At 34.3% G+C, this 20771-nt stretch overlaps 1 protein-coding gene across 1 annotated transcript in view; it reads left to right on the top strand.

Moving 5' to 3' along the window:
• LOC136800894 (protein FAN-like) overlaps positions 1-20771 on the top strand; it is a 74705-nt gene that overhangs the window by 34166 nt on the left and 19768 nt on the right. The window contains exons 5-15 of the mRNA XM_067057505.1: positions 7517-7559; positions 7749-7799; positions 8022-8090; positions 9072-9116; positions 9868-9920; positions 10320-10360; positions 11231-11322; positions 11850-11921; positions 12267-12369; positions 12830-12923; positions 13725-13807. Coding sequence (XP_066913606.1) covers positions 7517-7559; positions 7749-7799; positions 8022-8090; positions 9072-9116; positions 9868-9920; positions 10320-10360; positions 11231-11322; positions 11850-11921; positions 12267-12369; positions 12830-12923; positions 13725-13807 — 746 coding nt within the window. The remainder of the gene's footprint in view (positions 1-7516; positions 7560-7748; positions 7800-8021; positions 8091-9071; positions 9117-9867; positions 9921-10319; positions 10361-11230; positions 11323-11849; positions 11922-12266; positions 12370-12829; positions 12924-13724; positions 13808-20771) is intronic.

The following is a 20771-nucleotide window of genomic DNA, read 5'->3' as shown; positions in this document are numbered from 1 at the left end:
TGATTTGATTTCCTTATACTTCCAACGAAGTTAATTATTGACAACAAACATGATATTATATTGTAAAAATATAGTAAAAAATATCATGTTTGTTTTCAATGATAACTTCATTGTATCGAAAGGAAATTTTTACCATGGTTATAAAGGAAACATAGTTGATTATTGTTTCGAATGATTATAATCAGAAAATAGACATCTCCCAAGGATTAAAGTGTTCCACAAAAGATGCCCAACAAAATCTCTGAACTCTGATACCTTTAAAGAGATTAAAAACAATTCAATTTTACCGCTTCATAGAGTGCAATCAAATGATAAACTCAACTAATGAAAATAATTTATTATGTCAAGATAAAAATATTTTCACTGATCATATCAAGTTCCTCGGCTGATAGTATATAGTCTTTCACCCTAGAATTTTTGCGGTATCTGATATTCATATGTGATAATCTGTTCCCAAATTGACATCGAAAGGACATCGAAATCCGTTGTTGACATTCAAACATTCTGAGTATTTGAAGGTATGATCTTCCAAGACAAATATCTAGGATTCATCCGTAGCATCAGAACCATTAAATTCCAAAAATACATTTCTATCGCATTGATGCCAATTCTTAGTATCTCTAAAATTTGATGCCTTGTTATCTCTGGGCAAATATATACCAATAAAAACCAGACTTCAAAGTAGAATATTCTGAGAAACTAATAGTGTGCTTTTCAACGACAAATACTTAGGATTTGTTATTAAACTCGCAAATATTAGATTCAAAGATTCAAAGTTTTTTCCTTGTTATGCTGTAATTCCAATATCTCTTATGACTAATTAATGATGTAATTAATACTATAGTAAAAAAAAAATCAGGTTTATTTTCAATGATAGATCCATTACATATTGCATCGAATGAAATTTATTCCACGACACATAGTTGATTGTTCCGAATGATTCTAATCAGAAAATTGATATCTCCTAACGATTAAAGTGTTCCAAAAAGATGCCCAACAAAATCCCTGAATTTTGATACCTTTCTGTTAACCTTGTAAAGACAGATTAAAATCAATTTATTTTTATCAGACTATATATAGTGCCATCAGAAAATGAACTTGTCCAGTGAAAATCAATTTATTTTGTCTAGATAACTAAAATGTTTTCACTGATCAAGTTCATCGGCTGATGTATATAGTCTTTTACCCAAAAGATTTTTTCCAAGCTGAGAATCTCCAAAGCAGCTATGGTGTTAAAGTTCTAAGAAGCGTTGTGCAAGCAATGGTAGGAGATTAGTTAAATAATTATGTCTTATAAGAGAAATAGAAGACTGTCATTGTAAACATGGTTGCTATGAATCTTGAGCATGTATAATGGTCGAAAAATTCTCATCCCACTCGATATCACAAACTTTTTAAAGAATATCTTCAGTAGGCCGGTGTAATACTTATCCAAGAAGAAATACAAGTTACCTTGAGTTTGATTGTAAAGTTGAGGTTTACGTCTGATGCCTGTATTGTGTGTCAGTGTGCCGTGCGATGTTTCGATTTGAAAGCTGAAAACATTAAGTTTCAAAAAATTTTTAAAAGTTATTTGACGTCAGTTTTTGTGTATTTGTGACGTAGAAAAGAAAGATTGTTTTTTTTGTTTACTTTTTATAACTTTTTAACAGATGAACTTTTGCTTTTGAATGTATTTTTATAAATTTTGTTTACATGTCGAGCGCTTGTATACGTTATACCTTTGATACTTTTATCGTGAGTCTTTCAAAATTATTAAATTTGACTCTCGTTTATTCGAACTCGAACGGGAAGTCTTATTTGTTCGAACTACAGAGAGATTCGAATTATAGAAAGTATTAGCCATTTCGATTGAGAAACTTATTTGCCATACTCACCAGCTATGCCAAATCCAAAATTTGTCAAAAGATTACAATTTTGTGCCAAAATCCTACACCGCTACCGTTTCGTGATGCTTCATCAGCATTTTTTCTGGTCGGCGTTTGTTTTGAAGTCAATCGAATTGACTGTATGTTTTATTGTTTTCCCTTGACAGCGATTAAGAACAAGATCGGACTATGGACAGATTCGAGTACTAAATTAGTACTAAAATCAAAATATTAGAGAGCGTCCATTGTAAAAATGACGTTGGTACCAGTATTTCCTGAAAACATACGTGAACAATCTCCACCACAAATCATACGAGATTTCAAAAGAACGTTTCTCATTGTAACATCCTAATAATGCAATGACTTGTTCTCTTAAGACAAATAGCAAGATTTGTTCTATAGAAGTATAAACCTTTATATTCTCAGTATACGAGAAAGATATTCCTTGAACATATTTATGTTTTCAGCATAGTAATATTATATTCGTGTGTGGTTTTAAGGGGTATCCACTGGTGATTGGTTTCCTTATACTTCCAACGAAGTTAATCATTGACAACAAACATGACTATAGTAAAAAATATCAGGTTTATTTTCAGTGATAACATCATTGCATCGAAAGGAAATTTATTCCTTGGTTATAAACGAAGCATTGTTGATTCTAATCAGAAAATTGATGTTGCCTAACGATTAAAGTGTTCCACAAAAGATGCCCAACAAAATCCCTGAATTGTGATACCTTTGAAGAGATTAAAAACAATTCAACTTTACCGAGTGCAATCAAATAATAATGAACTCAACTAATGAAAACCAATTTATTATGTCTAGATAAATAAATATTTTCACTGATCAAGTTCATCGGCTGATAGTATAATAGTCTCCTCACACAAATTTTTTTGCGGTATCTGATATTCATATGTGATGGTCTGTTCCCATCTTTAGTTATCCAGGTGGCATTCATCACCTTGATTACACCTAAGTTGTCATGAATCTTTATAAAAGCTATTTTTCCTTTTTATTTTCAGCTTTAGATTTTTCTTAACCTGATGACTACTGTTACAACTAAACTCTTGTAAGAGCCTATTTTGTATGTCAAATTACTATGAATCAGAGACTACAAGTTAAACTTAAAAGAATTCTCGATTTTTATTTTAAAACGACAGTAGTCACACGAAGAGAACTCCGTTGTTGACATTCAAACATTCTGAGAATTTGATTGTATGATCTTCAAAGACAAATGTCTAGGATTCATCAATAAAACATCAGAACCATTAGATTCCAAGAAAATATTTCTATCGCATTAATGCCAATTCTTAGCATCTCTAAAATTTGATGCCTTGCTATCTCTGGCAAATGATTCGATAAAGGCCAGATTTCAAAACAGAACATTCTGAGAAACTAATACTTTAATGGGATAAACTTTTGCGGGGATTAGATTTCGCGGTTCGGCCTATCCGCGAAATTCAAAAATTTCGCGGGGACTTAATTTCGCGGATGACACTAATGGGAGACGATATTTTCACGATTTTGTGCTTTTCACTGTCAAATCATGCATGTCGGTTGTTGAAATACACATTATTTGCGCCTCTTTGATGCAAGTAACCATTCAAATAGTATCTATTTGAAATATTTAGAGTTATGTTTAGAAATATTTCGCGAATGGGGGCCTTCCAAATTTCCATTGGGACTTTTGCGGATGACACCCAAATCCGCGAAATTTAATCCCCGCGAAAGTTTATCCCATTAAAGTAGTGTGCTCTTCAACGACAAATACCAAGGATTCGTTATTAAAGTCACAAACATTAGATTCAAAGAATAAAGAATTTCCTTGTCATGCCTTGAACTCCAATCTCTCTTAATTAATACGTAAAAAGATCTGTCCAGGTTGGCGGACCATTTTGATTCTTTTCATCTGGGATACGGAATTGGGGATGACTAATATTAAATGAGCTTTTGAGCACAGCAATCGGCTGAGGGAAAACAATCGGGTCGCACTAAACAAACGTAGGCATGGCATTGGAACCCAGTTCCTTTCGCTTTCGTTTTTAGCATTCGCCACATCCCTTTAGAGCAGAGCGTGGTGTGAGCAGAACGGATGATCTGCTATGCGATTATTAATACCTTGAAGATCCCTCTAAAAGTTTGGATGATAGATAGTCCAAAATAGAAGGATTCGTTCGATCTTTATCTATGTGAATCATAATACGGATGACGATAAGACGAAACAAAAATTCCATAAGATTGCTAAAATTTTGAACAAGGATAAGTCCATCAAGAGGTTTTCATATTAAAACATTCTCGGTATTTAACCATCGTGTCTCGTTGACAAAAACGATAGATTTGCCAAGAAGAGAAGGAAGATTGGTTAAATCCTAAGAATAAATGTATTGCGCATGAAAACATTGATGATTTAAAATCTAAGAGTGCATAATATTCAGGTTCTAAAGCTGAAATATAAATTGGAAAAATGAATGGTGATGAATAATAATTTAAAGAAGGTATTTCTCGTCGAAAGATTCTAGGTATCTGATATGTTGTGGTCAAAGTCCAATATTGCTGAGGATTTGAGATCGGATGCGCAGAATCAGGTTATTAGAATCTAAATAAACGCTTAAGAGTTGTTGTCACATGAGCCACATTTCACGTCTGTGGGGGTTTCATGGTTGGCGGAGGAGCGGAATCGGTCCTTTCTTCGGACAGAGTGGCGGGATTTGGCGAAAATTTAGACGGAATTGTATAATAAGAACGTAAGGCTTCGGTGGCCAAAATATCAAGCCCTGGGGGGGGTACTTAGGCAAAAATGGGTGCTGGGTATGTGCGTGCCTTAAGGGTAGGGTTTTTCACCCTCCCAAAGTCTCTCTAAGGGTTACCAAAACAACAAAAGTCAAAATCAGTCTCTCTAAGGGTCGGTTTTTTCACAAACTGGGGTCAAAGAAAAGTGAAAAGTCAAAAAAGTGAGAACATTTTTAAAAAAAGTGAGAAAATTTTTCAAAAATTAGAGAAATTTTTCGAAAATTGGAGAAATTCTTTTAAAAATCGAATTTCTTTGGCCCATTATAGAAATTTTTTGTGAAAAAGTCTCTCTAAGGGTTGGGTTTTTCTACACTGAGTCTCTCTAAGGGTCACCTTTTCACCAAAATTCAGTCTCTCTAAGGGTAAGGGTCCAGAGGTCTGGCACGCACATACCCGACACCCATCAATCCTAGTACCCCCCCCCCGGGTATCAAGCACACGTTAAGAACATTTTGAGGCTTTATAGAAACCCAATTTCTTCACCAATTTTCTCAGGAAGTTGCACAAAAATACTCACAAGGCTTAAAACTCTTATGAGGTTTCTTAGTGCTATTTTGTTATGCTTTCAAGGCATAGAAAGGCATTCTTAAAATCTGATACTTTGTACTTTTGACCAGAGTTTTATCCAAGAATACAAAGTCGCAGGTTCCGAGAATCTAACAAATACTAAAAGTGAACATCGAGAGTATAATAAATTTTCAAACCAAACTTCAAAGAATGTGCCATGAAACTTAAAAGGTAGCTGGAGGTTAAGATACAAATTTCTCATGAAATTGCACAAAAATACTCACAAAATGGTGAAATTAGAAGAGCTTAAAACTTCTATGAGTTGCTCCTAGTCTGTTATGTTTTCAAGAAATACTTTCTTAATATCTGATACTTTTTACTTTGGACCTATGGTAAAGCAATTGGCCGCGAATGGCATGATTGTGAGTTCGAGTTTTGCCGGATCCGTTGGTTTTCCAACGGTTCTGGTGGCTGGTCAGAATACGACACGAGAGCGACTGTATTTGCTTCATTGTAAACTTCAAAGAATTTGCCATGAAACTTAAAAGGTGTATTTATAAAAAAATTCCTAGGATTCTGATACTTGGTACTCTGAACTAGATTTCAATAATCTAGAACAAAAGTTTCCAGTCTCAAGAATCCAAGAATCAACCTTTGGATTAAAATTCAATAGAAAAAGGTTTACCAATGCTTTTGCACATTAAGGCATTCTCCAAATCTGACATGTTGATGCTCAAAACCAGATTCTCACCCTCTGGCTCAAAATCCAGGTCCTGAGAAACTAAAAAACATTTAGAACAGTGATTGTTATGAGAAAATAGACGCCGGCGACCATTTCACGTTTATACTTTCTAAGAATCTGATCCTTTGCACACAACGTCAAAATAGCTGATAACTTGAGGTCGATTCTACAAAAAATCAGACTCCAAGAATGGATATTAACCCTAACCCTATACTAACTGTTCATAAGGACAATGCTTTTTTAGTCTGGTAATAAATACATACAGTTGACGCTCTCTAATTCGATTTTCAAGGAGAATTCAAATTTCATTGAATAAAGGAGCTTATCGAATAAGGAAGCGTCGTTTATGAGAGTTCTTTGTTGACTGGGACTTTAAATTTCATCGAATAAGGGAGCCTATCGAATAGTAATACGTCGAACTAGAGAACGTTAATTCTATATAATGAAATCCTTTAAACTGTATATTCGGCTTGGAAAAAATATGAATCTTGATAGAATTTAGAATCTCTGTTCCGAGCTAAAAGATTTTTAAGAAGGAACTTTTCTTAGAAACAAGGGGGTTTATCTAAAAAATCCTGCATTACTAAAAATAGACAAAAAGAACGACAAATTTCATAAAGAACGAGAAATTTCGCCGTCCATAACCCCGACCGGTGACTGTACCACCCCTACAGATTCATTCTTCTTTGTTTATCACAGAAATTAACTCCATGTGCTTTAAAAGAACGACAAATTACGCATGCGCGTTACAATGCAGGAGTTACAATTACAATTTACGATTTAAGTTATTCAGTCTTTACAATGACGTAATAATTTTGGTCGAATATTTAATGACGTAACGAAGTAGCAAAGTAGCTGATCGAAATTTCTCGTCTTGATTTCATGGTGGGAATTATAAAGTCGCTCCCAATGTTGTTACAATGTTCTTTAGAAGAACAGATTGAAACAGTAAAAAAGATTAAATAAAAAATACCTTACTGATGTTGTTTTGTTCGATGGTTCTGATTTGTGCTCTCTTTCTTTGTTTCGTTTTTTTTTTTTTGAAACAGTTGATGTGTGAAAAAAATATAATATTTGACGTCAGTTTATTTTTGTGACGGCGTGAAGACGTAAAAAATGGAGATGAAATTAAACTTTCCTACAGGGCTTGTCACATGCTTGCAACCTCCTTTTTTAAATGCTATACAGCGTGTCTGGGAAAAAGCTGGGCAGAGTTTCTATAAAAGTGAAATCCACAAAACTAATCATCTCATTGAGTTTAGAATGATTGAAAAAAAATATTGAAAACAAAATTGAAAAGTTCCTATTATTTTATTTCCGAAGGAATTAGATCAGATTAGATCATAAAAATCCAGTATTTCAATTTATAGCCGAATACTCTATCTTTTACGGTCGCTGTGTTTCTAACCTTAACATTTATCCATAAACAGACCCGATATCTAAAGAAATTTCAAAATCCTCCGATAAACGTAAGATACACTTAGGTGCAAAGAACGGGCCCTCTAAATATAAAAACTGTAAAAGTAGATATCTTTTCTAACAAATATTGCCAAGCAAAAAAAGTTGAGCTCGCTAGTAAATTGCTTTCTTAAATTTTTTCATTTTTTAGAGATGAAAGATCAGATGAAATGTTCATTGTTGAAACAAAACAGGCAAGTACCATTTTACAATGGAATTTGCAGTTCCCTTAGTTAGTACGGGCTAGTTTTCTTGTTAACAGAAAGACGTACAAAACTTACAAAACTACATAATGACGTACTTTACAGAAGACAAGTTTCAACCTTTAAGCTTTTTTCTGGATATACAAAATGCGATAATACTTTTTCTTTTCTCCTTTCCAGTTTGTCTGCATGAAGGAAGGGAACACTATTGCGCCATATCAAAATTTTAAGGTAAAACTATTGTCCTTTCTCGTAAGTTTATTTGAGAATATACTTTTTAATGAAGAAGTAGTCTTTGAAGTTTTCTGTTCTGGCAAAAAAAAGATTTCATTCTTCTAGTTTTCCGAATATTTCGTATCTTTGCAATATGCATAGCAAATATTAGAAGCTTAAAGATTATGAGGGGGAAATTTTGTTTTTTTGACATATGATAAAAAGTATTTTTTATTCCAGGAGAAGCAAAAACATTACTTCAACCTCAATTTTGTGTCATTAAATGAAGTTCTGCCCCGCATTGAACAGGTATTAACGAGTTTCGGTATGCGTGTCTCTCTGCGACGGAGACGGTTAGCTTGTAATATACCTAGACCCTGACTACCTGAGCACGACGGTAAATCAGCACTTTTCCCGTCCTCGATTTCGCGGCTCAGAAGTGCGGGTTATTCCAAATCGTTTAGTCACTCCGCTGTTCTCAAAAGCGCAAATACGAAAGTTCGCTATCATCATGAAATAGATTCAAACATGTGATAATCAAAACAGGCCCTCGGCTGGTCCTCCCGTACCTTCAGGTTGATTACAGCTAAGGAAAGGAAACCTTTCAGGTCGCCCTCGCGACTGCAGTTGCAAATATGATCTAGTTTGTCATTTTGTAAATTTCTTTTGATTGATATTTATTCTTGAATCTTTACCATTGACTGGTCATAGTGTTCTCCCCCCCCATTCAGGGGGGAATGGGTTTTGAGGTCAAAAGGACATATAGGGGGGAAAGAATTTTTTTTTGAAGCCAGGGTGGGGGAAAACGAGGGGGGGAATGGAAAACTTTCATTCTAGGCATGGGGGGGGGGACTCACCAAAATCAATTCAAAATTGAAAAACATCTGGTTTTACTATCACTCAATTGGGTGTATAGTATATGCTTAGTTTTTCTTTCATTTATTTCAACCAGCAATATTACGGTTTGAAAACAACCATCCTTTCCATTTATTCTTGAATTAGAACTACCTTAGGGAATACAATAAGCGTTAAATTCATCAAATTACAGCTTTTTATGCTTGAGGGGGGCGGGGACAGAAAAATTTTTGGAGGCAGGGTGGAGAAAAATGAGGGGGGGGGATGGAAAATTTTCATTCTAGGTATGGGGGGAAGAGACCCTGAAGGACACTATGCTGGTCAATATGAGAATGCATAAATAGTCTTTTTTGTTGAATACTCTCTGCTGCCTTCTCTAAACAGCTTTATACATCATTGTGTCACTCATCCTGTTTATCTTTTTTTCATTTACAGCTTTACAGAGCAAGTACACTTGGTTACAATGAGAATAGTGAAATGGTAAGATATTATATACTTGGGCGAAATGGGTGTCGGGTATGTGCGAATCATAAGGGTCCCCTTTTACACCCTTAAAAGGCGAGAGCTTAAACTTAAACCATAACAGCAATTGAGTCTCTGACAGTATCTAATATTTGATTAAAGATTGGGAAACCGGGCCTCCAACAAGGTCGTAAAACGTCAAAAAGGGGGCAAAGCTTTCGATATTCATTCTTTCACAGGGTCGATTTTCGAACATTGTTGGCTCTGACATCTCAAGAAAGGGAGGACACTCAAATTAAATATGGGTTTCATAACTCTCAATGAAACTGATAGGGTGAAACCTTCTATTCTGAACAGACACATTTCATTTCAATTTACAGGTGCTGTGTAGTGTAGCTTTAAATTCCTCAATTTTATTTTAACTTAAATTTCTCTATCTCTAAATAGGTTTTATTGATCCTATTCCTAGAATCTTTTAGTCAGCTACCAGAAAGTAAGAAGATTATTGAATAGAGATTGTAAAAAAGTCGGGAATTAGAAATGAGCTTTTACAATCCATTGCAAGATAGAAGATTCAACGAAACTTTCTAATGCTGTTGAAATTTCAGTGTTAGTTTTTCCTATTGACACGTGGAAGCTTTTTCACCACTTGAAACTCCACCACTTCTTCCCCATTGCGATTCGATTTGAGACACGTGATACACTTCAATTTTTTTGCATTCTAGTATTCTGTTGACACAATATTCTATCTACGTTTCTTTAAATTCAGATCAATACAATCATTCAAGCCAAACAATACAATCTCAAGTTCGACACAAGTTGGTAAGGGGTACCTCTTTAAAAGGTTTTATAAAAACTAGTTCACTCTTTATAAAAGTTCCAATATCAACAAACGAGAGGATTTTGCTCCGAAAAGGTTGGCATTTTACAGAAAACCTGATGGAAAAAAATCTCTCTTAGGGTCAAAATAAGTGAATTTCTCTAAAGTTCGTTTTCGATTTTCAGCTCTGCCATACCCGTCGTCTTGTAAACTGACTACAACAAACATACAAGACAAAGGGGAATAAACAAAAGGATTTCCCAAAATTTAAGCTTGCGCAACGCCAAAAGGGGAGAAAGTTGTTCATTTTTTTGTTTTAAAAAAAATGCTGTGTAAGTAAATTGTAGGCGTTATGTTAAACGTTGTCCTTTAATCAACGAACACTGAATTTTCTTTTCCAGGCTGGAAGACCTGTATGAAGGGATAGTAACAGAAACGACAGGTACTTAATATTGTTTGATCTCTCACTGTCACAGTTTTATAGCGCGATGACCTTGTGGTCAAGACGCCAACGCCTGAAACTAGGGGTTCCCGGTTCGAATCCCCGTTCCTTTCAATGTTCTGTTAAAAAGCTGAGTAGGCTGGCCGTGGACCGCATGAAAACAAAAATTTTAGATTTCTGGGCTATCCACGTAATATCGACTCTTATCTATAGTCGTCTTAATTAAAAGTCAAAGCATTCGGCTATGATGCGCAACACCTTACCGGGTTCATGCCAAGGACTTAAAAAACAATGTACTTGGCCATTAAGGTGTAATCAAGGTGAAAGAGTGCTGCATATTCCTCTTTCTTTCAGTAGAAAGCTATCGAAGGATAAGCCTTCTTGTAACCACCGACTAAGGTTCGTGTTTTTCTGCGACAGAGAAGGTTAGCTTCTGATTCGTCTAGATCCTGACCCTTCACTTGGCAAGTGAATGAACCTTCGCCTGGGTCAACCCATGTCATGTGAGGGGAATTGGAATTGAAAGCGTCAATAGTTGCGAAAATGGGCCTCAAAGCCTCCTGCGACTCAACCAAATAGAAATAGAGGACGACGGTAAACAAGCACTTTTACCATTTTCGATTTTGCGGGCCAAAACTGCGAGTTATTCCAAATTGCATCAGTCACTCCACCGTCCTTAAAGTAAAATACACAAAAACTCACTATAAACATACTTTTTATGCTTGTCATCAAAATGACTCACTTACCTACTGTTCCTTGCCAAAAATATAACGGACGAGCTAAAATTTTTCACATATCTGCTTCAATCAAAACCATCTCAGTGAAGTTATTCAATGATGAGATGTCGATTGTTGATTTTTCCCTTTTCAGCTTCAAAGATTCAACCTTTGGTTTGCAACCCTGGACGTATCCTGTTGACATCCCTTCGATTGTACTTTCAACCTTTCAACAATATCGAAGCTGTAAGTTCATTTAAGTTGCTTCTTTAGCATAAAACCATGTTTCTTAACATCCATTCATACTAATTCACGAAGTCTAGTGCCTGTATTGTTATACTCACTAAATCTCATAATAGAACTCTTTACTAGATATTTCTTTACAAGAACATGAGGCTAGAATCTTAGTGATAACCTAAGAATAGCCACATTTCTCAAAAGTGGCTTAAGAAATTCTGATTTCAAGCCAATTTTAAGCTTTTAATCTATTCAAGAGAGTAAACTCTGAAATACGAAAACCATAATGAACGACTAAAGTCTAGTCTAGTCTGTATTTATGACTAGTCTTTACAACTAAAAAGGGAAGGAAAAGGTATTCGCTTTTAAGAAGCCAGTAAAATGTAGTTAGATTTTGCTCTTTTTTTGATTATCAATACTATCTTGCCTCCAAAATATTCGGTTCTTCTTAGGTTCTTACAAGAAGTTAGTATATAATAATGTATGTGCTACGGCTATGAATAAAATTGGCGGTAAGTTTAGCTCTTTCTTTCTAGAACCCAGTCTTAAAATGGAAACTATCGGACATTCGACATGTGGTCAAAAGAAGATATTTACTGAGACACGTGGTAAGCTGTTTAAAAATCAGCCTCTAAAATTGTTTGTTTCCCATCGTTAGATTATCTAATACTGCTCTTTTATGGTCCTTTACCTGATGATTGCAAGCCTCGTTTTCAAAGTATTGTTGAAAACATACTTCAACTTCAACAGACGTGTTAATGTTCCAAGCGTTGGCGGTTTTGTATCACGTGTAAATGTCGTTTGAAGTAAATGTTTCATTTGAAAACGAGGCCCGCGATGCTTTTGATTTATCTCGATAACTGTGTTATTTCTTTTTATGGGAATGTTCCATTTTTCCTTTATATATTTATATTGGCTCGTTTGTACCAACACATTTTTCTCTTCAATTCCAGGGTTTGGAACTCATCATGCCAGACAGCAAGAAAGATGCATATTTCATTTTCCAAACAAAAGACGAGCGAGATGATATGTATCATAATATTATACAGCAAAATGGTATATAATATAATTTTATATAATACGACCATTAATCGGAATAGTCAACCTCAACTAGAGTATGCTTTTCTATGACTGGTTACATAAGCCAGCCACCTCTGCGTCGGTTTTATAAAATGTTCCATTGGTTGTGACACTCATAGCTACTACTCAGGGTTTCCAGTTTCAAAAATTGCTACTTTTTAGCGAAATACCAATTTTGAAGGTATTTTGATGTCCTTGTTAGTGCTCTAGATGATTCTTTTGCTACCGAAATTCTTTCCAATGAATTTATTAAGAGTTTTAGAGCTAGGGTTGCGAAAACTGAAGTTGGGAATGTAATTAACTGATTTGGAAAATGTAGAAATATCCATTTTAAAGATGTGGGAGACCTTCAAGAAATCTAATGGGAAAAATCAGGTTTTCTTATAACCGGTAAAGAATCGACCAATGATCTTTGTATATTCTACTTACACTTCAGGTTTGCAAACAGAATTCGAAGAACAAGACCATATGACTATGAAATGGCAAAACGGAAATCTTTCAAACTATGATTATCTTATTTACCTAAACAGGTAGGCATTATATACTCAGTTTAATCCCCGGATACATGCTGATTAATCCGCGCGGGCACCCATATACTCTAAACGCTGTATGAGAACCTTCCGATCGCTTTCTGTGTGCGGAGATTGGCTGAGGCAATACAACCCCACCAAAACAAGTCGATTGTAGAAATAAACCTTAGAATCAAGTCGCTCTCTCTTTCGTTCTTAGTCAAAAAGCAGCGCGGTTTAGATTGCTTTTGTTGAGCAACCAGGTCAGATTCTGATTTTTGTTTTTGGCCCATTCAGATTCTGATCTGGTTGAAAATTTTACCCGACCAACATTTTGCTCGAATTTTTAATCGTCGATCTCTAAGTAGAAAAACTTGGTCGGGGAAACAGGACAAACATTTGGTCGTAATAAGAGACCAAAATTTCCTCAGGTGAACAAAATTTCACCACTAGTTTTTTGCCCATTTTTAACGCGATAAGTATAAACCTGGTTGATTTCTATCAACGCATGTATCAACATGGGGTGTGCACAGAATTGATTGATAATCCCCATTGGTATTTCTATAGAAAAAAATTCCATTAGTAGAGGGCATTTTGTAAAATCGATTGGTCTGTGAGACAGGGGTGTATATAAGATTGCTGAGAACTTTTTAAAGTTTAAGGTTACAGTGGACTTTTTGTCATACACCACGATTATAGGACACTCGTATAACCTTTTGTAAAGCTTTTCTATGTTTGTTTTACGAAGATGAAAATCTCCAGAGAATCCAGAATGATCTAATTGCAGCAATTTTTGTAATTTTTCTCATCTCTCTTTCACAGTAAAGCTGACCGAAGTTTCAACGATTTGACGCAGTACCCAGTATTCCCGTGGATCATTCAAGATTATAGCAGCAATAGTTTAGGTATGTTTTATGCATACATTTTGCGATCCATAATACAAATATAGAGCATCCTATAACGGTGCGCCATACCTTGGCGACCCTGGCCGGGTCGTACCAAAGACGTCGTACTTCGTACAAAAATGGTATTAGATACCCCTCTGCTTGAAGCTCAGCATTAAAAAACAGATCAAGTGTAAATGGCGCAATCCAGGTAGAAAAAGTACCGTGCTCCCCTACCCTCGGCTCGGGTAGACAACTATCGAAAGAGAAGCCTCTGACTGCTGTCGCAGACTTACTTCCTTATTTACATTTGGCTTTTCGCAACCTGCAAGGCTTGAAATCAAGGTTGGACGGTCGGACACGACCCAAATTGCTCTTTGTCCGACCAAAAATCATAATTTTTAATTAAGTTAGATATTGAAGTCGAAACATGCATATTAGCACGTTTTAAATATGAATTGGTACTTACAACGGTTGTAAAGATTTTTAGAAAAGAATATACTGAGTTCTAATTAGCGATCATTTAATCACACATTAACACTGTAACATTTTCGTTTTCGAACATCAGTAGGTATTCTACTTCCTCCGCGTGCCCGGGCAAATATTTCCATCTTTTTGTTAAAGAAGCTAATCATAGTTCCTTCTTATTGACCTCCCTTGCTTACTTTCACTTTTTAATGTTTTTAATGTCAACAATCTAAGAACAAAGAATGTTTTTTTATAAGAATCTTTTGTCAATCTTTTGACAATGTTATGACGTACAATCTAGTCTGTCAGGAGATTAGTCTTAGAGCCTATTAATTGTGTCAATGGAGATTTTCATTTGGCAGTTTGACAGATAAGATCCTTTTCTAAAAGTCACTTGAACTCATTGTGATTAGAGAGAAATAAAATCTAATGCCAAGAGAGAATGTACGAACACAACCACAGTTAATCATAAACAGATTATTATACATACTATCATGCTTTCAATAGTTTAATGGTTCTTACAAATAAAATAATGAGATATCATTTCAGAGCAAACAACTATGATGAGAAGGTTTTTTCTATAATGCTTGTGAATTTTTTTTCAGACATGCATATGATGCAAAGAAAGGAAAGAAGTTGCTTTTAGAAGGATATTTGATGTGTAATGTCTAGCTGGCTAGCAATAATATTTGATGATTTATAGACGTTGGCAGTTATTTAACGTATTTTCAAGTCACAGTAGAAATGCTGTTTTTATGCAGACATTTGATAGGGAGTGCTCAGTGCCTCTAATTTGAACATAAGAAAGATGGTTTTGTTTGAATATATCTACACCTAGGAAAAGGGTAATCAGTTCCTAGTGGAAATGAGTAATCAGTTCCTAGTGGAAATGAGTAATCGCGTATTTGGATAGTTTAGCCTAATGAATTCGAGTTTTCTAAAGAATGATTCTTTTGAGGCTGTCAATTTATGACACTGACATCGTTTGTAAATTTGAGTATTTTTCTTTAGGCATACATAGTTTTAGCTACAATCAGTGCAATAATATGTTGGTAGTATACCTTGAAAAACACCTTTAGAGCTTTTATTGGGTTAGTCTAAAAAGCAGGGTAGCCGATTGGGCTAGGTTGTGGGGTAGTGTCATGGTGGATTTATGATTACTACCTTTTTATAGCTATTGCTATAGTTACCAACTCTATAGCCATCTTATCGTATCGAGGAAGAATGTGGACATTGGTTTTGTACGGGATCGAGTAACGTTGCCCATGAGTCGATTGAAAGACCTTTTTATTGAGCTATGAGGAAGCTACAGGCATCTCTCGACATTCTAAGTCGATCGTTCGTTCAATGATCTCGAAGGCAAAAACATTGTATTTGAATACATTTTTAATCTCTAATTGTTATGTTTTAATTACCGAAGAAGTGAACCACAGATTTGTCGCTAATTACATCTAGTGTCAGTTTATGCTTGTGCCCTGAATTCTACAATGCCCAAAAGGCTCTCCCCTTCTTCCAGCGTTGGGTTCAAGATTCGATCCCAAATACAAATTTATTGTTATCAGAGAGACAGTTCCCTTGTCCCCGTTGACAAGTCCCTCATCGGGCGCCAAACTTTTTAGATGATATTCCTCCCCTTACGGAACTTCCACGCGTTTTAAATGCATCGAATTTTTCATTGAAATTTGAGTTTAATTGCAATTTAAATGTAGTGAAACCTGGACCTGGACAAAAATGTTAAACGAATTTAAATCGCATTGCTAGAGTAAAAACTTTGCAAATAAAATGCATTATGGAATAGCATACAGTATGCACTTTAATTGCATTGAAATAACATTTGAAAAAATAGGATATATAATTCATTAGGATTTCATTTAAAATGCATTTAATTTTTTGAACAATTTTATAATTTTTTGATACTTCACAATTACAAATACATTTTTAACATGAAAAAGAGAATTGAGGAGAATTATAAATACATTTTTAATGAACGGCGTCAAAATTAAAATGCAATTTAAATAGCGGACAAGATTTCAAATGAATTGAAAATCCAAATTTAAAATGCCTTTTCAATATCCGAAATATTTCTTATAGGAAAGATTTTTCATAAGAATTGAGAATTTGTAATGCATTATTTTTCTCTTTTATTTGTAAGAATACCACTACCAGTATTCGGGTCCTTATAGGGATTTTATCGGGGCATTTTCTGATTATTTTCCGAGGTTTATCGATGCTTTTTAAGGGGTATACATTGTTGAGCTGTATTCGATGGGTTATTGGCTAATATTCACTCAGATTAACTGCGTTTTGAGATACAGGATACAAGTCTAATCGTTTGAGTTGCAAATGGAATTATTTATTTAGTAGAATAAACAGAAGTTAAAGTTAAAATTTACAAAGAAAATTCTAATAAAAGATTAAAAATTAAAAAACTGAAAAATAAGATGGCGTCTTCGTCTTTTGTTTGGTATCGTGATTTTAATCATCCTTCAATTGTGTGTCAGTATTCCGTCGGTATATTATGGTTTTACCTGAAAGTTAGAAAGAAAATTAATATTAATAGATAAATTTTGGAAATAACATTGGAGTTGTTAAATTTAAGCCAAGAAGAGACTCTTCCTTAACATCATTTCTAAACATAGCTCATGGCCTGACGGACATGTGACTGACACAACTGACAACTGGCTTGTTAAAATAAAACTTTTAAACATCAATTTTCTCAAATCTTTTGTGTTCTAATTGCTCGTAATTTAATCAAACTAAACCGCCAATACACAAAACAATTTAGCTAACTAATTTGCTACAATTCTCAATGGAGCAGAGCAATTTACGCAAATTATTCGAAAAAAATAAATGTATTTTAAACGTATCTAAGAATTTTAAACGTAAAAAAATTGTCACAAATTTTTACAATTTTGATTAAGTTTCTTCTGCATTGAAGAATAAATCAAACATCAAAAATGATCATTTTTTTGTGATAAAAACAAAATTTCTGTCCTTATTATTGTGAACTAACTCAACTTACAAATCCATGGAAATACTGTGCTAGTATCGTTTTTACAAGTAAGACAGAAAATTTGACCCTAGGTTTTCATTTTTTTTGTCAGACAAAAAACTTATGATTAAAATCAGAAAAAAAGTTGCGCCATTTTTTTTGAAATACTATGATATGTGATAATAATAACATCAAAAACTTTTGTTCATAATTTGCGGAAGAATTCATCCTACTTCAGGATCATGCGCTACTTGCAACTAAAAGCTAACATATTCTGTTATCTTGCGCGTAGAGCTTCTAGAATGGCTGCTACGCGCTCGCTTTTCCAAGTTTTTTTCGAATATTAAAAGTATTTGTTGTTAGACAAATATTCACTTTTTATCCGATAAAAAACTCATCGAAAGTTTATCTGGTTCAGAGAAAAAAAGTTTCGTTATTAATCGTGAGGGCGGCTGGGTCACTAAAATTTAAAAATTTTAAATGATTTCCCGACCCGCCCTGCATTGTGCACAAAAAGCTGTATTTGATTTTTTTAAAACTCGTGCACTGGTCGTGCTCTCAAAAAGACAGAACTCCTAAAAAGTACTTTCTGACATCATTTAATTTTGAAACCTACCATAATGAACTGTAATTTTTAACTCATGAAAAATAGCATATTCAATGAAATATAACATTATATATTATTTTCAGATCCATTTCCTGACACCCCTGTCTCAGTGACCCTGTTAAAGTTATTTAGCCAGTGAAGATAAAATGAGCTATGCCAATGGGAGTGGAAAACCGCTTGTTTTTAAATGAGTGGGGATTTCAAATTCTAATGTTTACAGCTCAAAAATCCAGTGAGGATGGCCTCAGTGTCTCAGTGTTTTTTTCCGAGCGGCAATGAGAGCTCTTGTAGCTTTTCAATGGGGATGAAATTTAGTGAAATTTCAGGGTATTTTTATCACCGGGACCATTTTTGGCGGCTTTTTCCAGTGAGGAGGGGTCCCACCGAGTCTGTTTCTAGGGGCTGTTTCCTCTAGCTTGTGAACAGCTGCGAGAGAGTTAATCAAGGAGGAGATTTAACAAAACATGATAAACATGGATTAAAGATTTAAAATTGATGGCGAAATACTGTACTGTCATCAGCGGGCCTTATTTTTGACGATTACGATCTTCATTGTAAGGGTGCGATTTCGCGATAGCCGCATTCTTTTGTGGTAAATATGGTTTTAAGATTACAAAAACGCTGGGTCTTTCACTTCACCACGGAAAAGGTTAGCTTGAAATTGAAAGTTACACTGAAAGAAAGAACATGGGATTTCAATTAAGTTTCAAGAATTTTGGTAACATTTTATTTGAAAGCTTGCGAAAAATCTCCATTCTGCAATGAATTCAAATAGGTGAAAATGGAAATTTTTGGTAATCCCTGTACCATTAATCATTCTATCTCTTTTCTGAATACCAAATAGACTGGCTATAGTTTTACTTAAAATATATTAGGTTGCATTTAGTCTCGTGACTATTTACTCTGGTATTAATCTTTACTAATTTATCTTTTTACTTATTTTTTGATTTTAAAAAATTAGAAAAAAATAAATTTCAGCAAAAAAAATTAAAACAGCATGGAATGGAAAGTGCATTTTATTTGTAAAACTATTTGAACTGCGTTTTATTTTATCAAATTCGTGACCATATCGAAAAATTTAGTTTCAATACGTTTAAAAATCGAATGGAAAGTGCATTTTATTTGTAAAACTATTTGAACTGCATTTTACTTTATCGAATTCATGACCATATCGAAAAATTTAGTTTCAATGCGTTTAAAAAATCGAATGGAAAGTGCATTTTATTTTTAAAAATATTTGAACTGCATTTTTTTTGTCAATTCATCAGCATATCGAAAAATTTAGTTTAAATGCGTTTAAAAAATCGAATAAAAAATGCATTTTATTTGTGAGAGCATCTGAATTGCATTTTATTTTAGTGAATCCGTGGTTCACATTAAAAATATAATTTTACTACGTTTAAAAAAGTTAATGGAAAATGAATTCAATTGAAACAACATTTGAATTGTATTTTCTTTGCTCAAGTTCAACGTAATCTTTTATTATACATTTATATGTAATTTAAAGTCTAGAATTTAAATACATTTTGATACCCAATGAATTAGAAATTCATCAAAGTTTTGAACGTAGAATTTTATTCTATTTTAATGCATTTTATATTCGTTTTCAATGGAATACGAGCATTTAGTTTCCGTAAGGGTCCATTGAAGCCAAGGGATAAAACTTATTATTAGATTAGATTCATAAAAAATATTCAAATTATTCATTTATGATGCAGAAGATATTCAACCAGAGCTTGTTTTCTCCACTATTTGAACTTAGACCTTCTCATTACATAAAATTATCAAATGTAATTTCCTTACAAGGTGTGAATCCCTGAGTTACACCTATTAATTAAGTATAATTAATTTACCTTAAAAGTGAATTATCCTTTGATGTTAAGATTACCCATTGTTCTGATTATTCTGATCTCTGTTAGAATGTTATAGGGATCCAAAAATATTCTCTACTTTTCACCATAAAAATGGTCTGGTCTGTAATTTTTCAAAGTGTGAGAGAAAAGAAGACAAGATGGAGACCGCACTCAGTAAACCCACTTTTATTCGCCCCCTCCCTCAACCCTCAAATAGCAAATCCAACCATTAAAAGAAGCCAGGGATTTCATAAAAAGACATGAAAATCATTGTTTACTGCCAAATATTTTGGCACGGATTGCAGTTTCAAACCAGAGAAACAGTTGATTCAATCGCTAGTCCATAGAAGATGTGAGAAACTATATGATTTAGAATTGACAATCAAAATTAAAGTGGAAGATGATAGTTGATAAGATTGTACAATAAATTACATTTGAGGTGAATGTGATAAGCGCACGTTCTCTACCAAACGTAAATGCTAGTTTGTCACTTGCCAGCTCTGTAACTCACCATAAAACTGTTAAATATTTCATATTAACTACATCTAGTTATTAACCAGGAACCATTGTCTTTTAGAATTTTTAAGTAAATAAAAACGCTATGACGTTCAACGAAAAATGGAGATTGTTCTTTTACGCATGCGTATTAATTCACATCACAAGTTTGATCGCACGTTTATCTGTTGATGGATACGTGAAAGATCATCCAAATCGGATTAATCAAACGGATTATCAATCCCGTTTCGGAATCCAAGAATTTTCTCCAACTGTCCGTAGCTGGGTGATCTTTGCAACCATATTTGAACTTGTTCTTGTACTAGCAATGAAATACTTTTGCACTTCTGGCAGTGGCAATATGTTCCTTCTTTTCGCCTACGTTTTGGATTTGATACTGAACATTGGTTTACCAATTTTGATGCTCCACCAATCAGGTTTCACCAAAAACGTCAAGCCGTACGGAGTGGATTACGTTTTAGTCTACGCATTTTTCATCATGGTCTTGGTTGACTTTTTATCGGGTTTTTTGACATTTCGAACAATTTCTTCAACTGTGAGAGATGAGGA

The sequence above is a fragment of the Clytia hemisphaerica genome, unplaced genomic scaffold (assembly GCF_902728285.1).
Source record: "Clytia hemisphaerica strain Z4C2 unplaced genomic scaffold, Clytia hemisphaerica genome assembly, whole genome shotgun sequence".
Classification (NCBI taxonomy): Eukaryota; Metazoa; Cnidaria; class Hydrozoa; order Leptothecata; family Clytiidae; genus Clytia; species Clytia hemisphaerica.
Note: the sequence above shows the minus strand (reverse complement) of the source record. Positions and strands in the feature narration are given on the sequence as shown.